The sequence below is a fragment of the Leptodactylus fuscus genome, chromosome 3 (assembly GCF_031893055.1).
Source record: "Leptodactylus fuscus isolate aLepFus1 chromosome 3, aLepFus1.hap2, whole genome shotgun sequence".
In the NCBI taxonomy this organism is placed as follows: domain Eukaryota; kingdom Metazoa; phylum Chordata; class Amphibia; order Anura; family Leptodactylidae; genus Leptodactylus; species Leptodactylus fuscus.
In genome coordinates, this window is record NC_134267.1 from 156,794,932 (window position 1) to 156,799,695 (window position 4,764).

Below are 4,764 nucleotides of genomic sequence, written 5' to 3' on the forward strand. Positions count from 1 at the left end.
AGCGTAAAGCACATATACATATATATTAATGATCTACACGGATAAGCCTAAAGAAACCCCTCTGACTGTCAGGAACAGTCATGGAGGGAATGGCTGCCATGTACATATTTATATTTAATATCTCTAGATTTAGATCATAATTCTCATACACAAGTTCCTGGAAGCCAATATACCTGGAGGGCCCTTATATCATCGGGTCTGATAAATACACATTTATATAAGATGAATAATTACTAATAATTGAATATATATATATATATATATATATATATATATATATATATATATATATATATATTATATATCGCATCCACATGTAAGATACATTTATTTTTAGATTTTATTCATCTATAAGAGCCAGTAAATGCGCATTAGAAATAAAGTGCAAATGTCCAAAAACATTCCTGCCTTAATATGTCTGCGCCATTCTGAAATCTAGCGACTGAACAGTAAAAAATATCTGAACAGCTCCACAAATATCTATAATAATATTACATATATGTTAATATGCGGCCGGGGCATTCATTAGAAAATCCCCCCGCTTAAATAGATCATTTACATGTTAATCTATATTCTAATCGCAAGGGTTAATTCAGAGGCGATCATACAAGAAGGCGACATCTTGATGTGCCTTAAGGTGCAGAAGTTGCCATAGCCAGAGTTTAACCCATTCCCTCCTATAAAGCAGCAGTGCACATATAGAAGTGATGCGATATTTAATATATGGATTATTTCTTATTGATAACAAGACTGTACAAAGGAATGGCTGGCACGTTCACACATGACATTAAGGAGAACTCTACCTCTTATAGCCGGAGGACCTCTTCTGGCCGAGGACAAGCTTCTTTTATGGCTGGTTAGTGGATGGAGATAATATCCAGGGTTGGAGCCCGCTGGCAATTTATAGAGACAGGATTATAAGAGCTGTAATAGGCGCAATTTGTTTGCAATACAGAGAAGTTTTGTCGGAGCTGAAAGCTGACGGATGGATTACAGTGATCCACTTTATCACCAAATGTCAAAGCAACATTTACCTTGTGTGGAGATAGATGTCCCATTATTCTGGCTCCCTGTCACTGATCACATTCATGAAACACTAAGAATTAAGGATTACAAGTCACCATATCATATACAGCTAAGCATGCTGCCCTCACAGGGTTAACAGGAATGGATACAAAAGAAAGCAAAGACTCAATGTCAATTCAGATTCCATATTTCAAAAATTTATTTATCTCAAACTGCAGAATGGAGTAAAAACTTAAGTCGGAAATGTCGCTGTTATAAGGGTGGGATTAGTTCATATATTTATATATATACATAGACTGGGCTAGAAGCGAGCCGAGTCTTTCTTTTAAAATACATCTACTGAAAATGAGAGCAAAAAAAAAAAAAGAAAAACAAAAAAAACCCCTTAAAATATCATCACAATAAATTTACAGAAATATTACAAACCATAAGAAAATATGTCAAACACAGTAGTTTCGTGGAGCAGGATGAAGCCATGGAGAATAGCCTGATATAAATTAACAAGTCAATGAGTAGAAAAAAAAAATAAGATCTTCCACTTTGTTGTGCCCTTTATCAAGTGGGTATTACAGGTCCTGGGTATATTTTTATACAATTTATCTAGAAACGAATAAAATGTCCAAATTGGAAAGAAAAAAAAAAAAAGATTGTGTTCCCCTCCTGCAGCTCATGCCAAGCTGCATTGACCTACAAGTGTAAAAAGATTGGCAAAGTCGCAGCGTCTAAACAGTGGCCATTGGGTGCCATGTTTATCTGATAAATACTGTACAAAAGGTCCTCGCGAATAATAAAACATTTCATTACTAGCTCTAAATATTATTGGGAATTTTCTGCCAACTCTCTGCCCAGTCTCTACCTAGAACTTTGTGTAATCTCCTTTTTCTCTGGTTCTTTACAAGTTCTTTTGTTTTTTTTTGTTTTTTTTGTTTTGTTTTTTTCCAACCCCCCATTTTTTTTCCTCTGTACAAAAATAGTCCAAAAAAAGTCCAAACTCTACTAATAAAAGTTTCTGCTTTAGTCCTCACATGTGTGATAGAGGCAGCGTGCCATTGATCGCTGTGCCCGGTACTGATGCACTCTGGTAATGCTGGGACATATGCAGTCTGCTTTGGGCAGATGGCTCGGGCACCTCTGCCCCAGGTAGGTACATGCTGATCATGTCCCGGAGGTCACCTGCCTGGCATGGAGCCCGCGAGTGGGAAGAAGAAGTGACTACTGGCGGGCTGGAGCTGGACTCAGACTTTACCACGGAGCCCATGGAGCCCAGGGTCATGCCAGGGGCCCCTTGCTGGGAGTAGGACATGCTGTAGGTGGGGGAGCCGTTCATGTAGGTCTGGGAGCTGCTCATGGAGTTGTACTGGAGGGCACTCACATCGTAGCGGTGCATGGGCTGCATCTGAGCCGCATTGTGTGCATTGAGCCCCGGGTGCTGCGGGTAGCCGAGCTGCTCTTGCATCATGCCATAGCCCCCGTTGGTCCAGCCGTTCATGTGGGCATAACTGTCCATCCTCTGGTTGACCCCAGCGCCCAGGCTGGCCCCTACCCCTACCCCAGAGCTCATGGAGTTGCCCCCTGGTGCCAGTAAGCCCCCGGGCAGGGTGTACTTATCCTTCTTCATGAGGGTTTTGGTTTTCCTCCTGGGCCTGTACTTGTAGTCGGGGTGCTCCTTCATGTGCAGGGCTCGCAGCCTCTTGGCCTCGTCGATGAAGGGTCTCTTCTCGGCCTCGGACAGCAGCTTCCACTCGGCCCCCAGCCTCTTGCTGATCTCCGAGTTGTGCATCTTGGGATTCTCCTGGGCCATCTTCCTCCTCTGCCCCCTGGACCACACCATGAAGGCGTTCATAGGTCGTTTCACCCGGTCCGGGCTGTTCTTCTGGTTGTTGGCCGCAGAGTTGGAGTTCCCGGTGCCCCCAGAAGTCTGCTGGGGGGCGGGGGGCTTGAGCTCGGTCTCCATCATGTTGTACATTCACGCGGCTTTGGTGGGTGCCCTGTAGCCAGGCAGTGGAGGGAGGCTGCTAGGAGTAGTAGTGCCGGGGCTGCAGCTGCTAGGACACGGTAGTAGTCACAGTGGACGCGCTGCTCTCACACAACCACCAAACTAGTTTTCATCCTGCGCCTTTGACAAGTGCGGATACTTTTTTGAAACAAGTTAATAGACAAGCGTCCATGTGACGGGGCTGTCAGGGAATAAATGGCCTGCGGGCGGCCAATCACAGCGCGTCGCACTCTCTAGATTTGCATGAAAGGGGCGTGGTTAACAGCGAGCGGCAGGCTGCGTGCACTGGGAGGGGGCAGGACTCAGCAGCCTATAACACGGCCAGGCCGGCCACGCCCACTCCTCCTCCCTCTGTCTCCCAGCAGCAGCAACAGGTCACACACGCCTCATGAAGAGGAAGTGGGGGGGATACAAGGCAGCACTCCAACTTCTTCCCACATGATAATACTACGCTATTAGTCATATATAAACACCTATACACTAAGCTATATACCCCCCATACAGACATATACCCTCCTATACAGACATATACCCCATATATCTCCCTCACACAGACATATACACCAAGTCATATACCCCCCCCCCACACAGACATATACTTACAGACATATACACCATACACACACACACACACACACACACACACACACACACATACACCATATACTCACACACAGACATATACACCATATAACTCCTTCACACAGACATATACGCCAAGTCATATACCCCCCACACAGACAGATACACCATATACCTCCCCACACAGACATATACACACACACACAAACATATACACCATATACCCACACACAGACATATACACCATATACTCACACACACTCACAGGACTGGGGGTCCAGCTATGCCAGTCCTGTTCTGGGCTATGTACTATCTCTGCCCCTGTCCTGGTCAGGAGATGTGAGGCCTGTGTTTGCAGGTGTCTCCACATTCTTGGCATCCACTTGCTCTCAGGCTTGCCCTCCCCCCTCCAATGCCCCCAGCAGTCCTTCACACAATCTCCTTCTATACAAACAGAATGAAAAAAAAAAAGCCCCTCGCCATAGCAACCGAATAATTCTTAATTCTGCTAAGAAGCCACCGTGGCTGATTTCACATTTCAAGAAGTATAATCCGCATCATGCAAGTCCATTTCTAATATAAAATCTATGACTTTCCCATAAGAAGCCGTGCAACAGATCCGCACCATGTGGAATAAGTGAGAGGCCCAGCGTAGGATGGAAGAAGAATTGGGGAAGACAGAGTGTAATTTCAGAAGCTGCCCCATTGTCACTATAGAAAGATTTCAATTGGGGGATACATCAATACCAGGAGCAATGGCAGCATGGCTTTACAAATAGCTAGTTTTGTTTCTGTTGTTGTAACTACATAGTGGTGAACAAAGAGCCAGCTAGGATTACTTCCATCCCTCTGTATCTGCCATAATACAGGCAAGTCCAAATAAATATTGGACACAGGAACACAATACATGAGCGTGCAGCTAGCTGACTGCCAAGGGTACATACATGTAATGTGTATTCAGTAGATATAATAATAATCATTGCATAAAGTATACATTAAATATATACACGCCGCATTACATCATGGAAATATATACGCTGTCTAATATCCTATCTATCTATCTATCTATCTATCTATCTATCTATCTATCTATCTATCTATCTATCTATCTATCTATCTTTCATTTCATTAAATAACAGGTCTTAACTATAAAATAAAAT

The 4,764-nt window shown here is 43.8% G+C and overlaps 1 protein-coding gene across 2 annotated transcripts; it reads right to left on the minus strand.

Moving 5' to 3' along the window:
* Positions 1-819: 819 nt before the first annotated feature.
* Positions 820-3,186, minus strand: SOX2 (SRY-box transcription factor 2). Of its 2 annotated transcripts, none has more exons than XM_075268661.1 (2): positions 1,035-3,186; positions 820-893 (listed from the first exon to the last, which is right to left on the minus strand). In XM_075268661.1, exon 1 carries the CDS (start codon positions 2,990-2,992, stop codon positions 2,048-2,050), a length of 945 nt encoding a protein of 314 aa, XP_075124762.1. In that variant the 5' UTR covers positions 2,993-3,186; the 3' UTR covers positions 820-893; positions 1,035-2,047. The 2 variants fall into 2 exon arrangements, with proteins under 2 accessions (XP_075124762.1, XP_075124761.1); XM_075268660.1 differs by having other exon boundaries at positions 842-924.
* Between the last annotated feature and the right edge of the window lie 1,578 nt (positions 3,187-4,764).

Coding starts and splice junctions, on each gene's coding strand:
- SOX2 (XM_075268661.1), bottom strand. CDS start 2,992: ATGTACAACATGATGGAGACCGAGCTCAAGCCCCCCGCCCCCCAGCAG.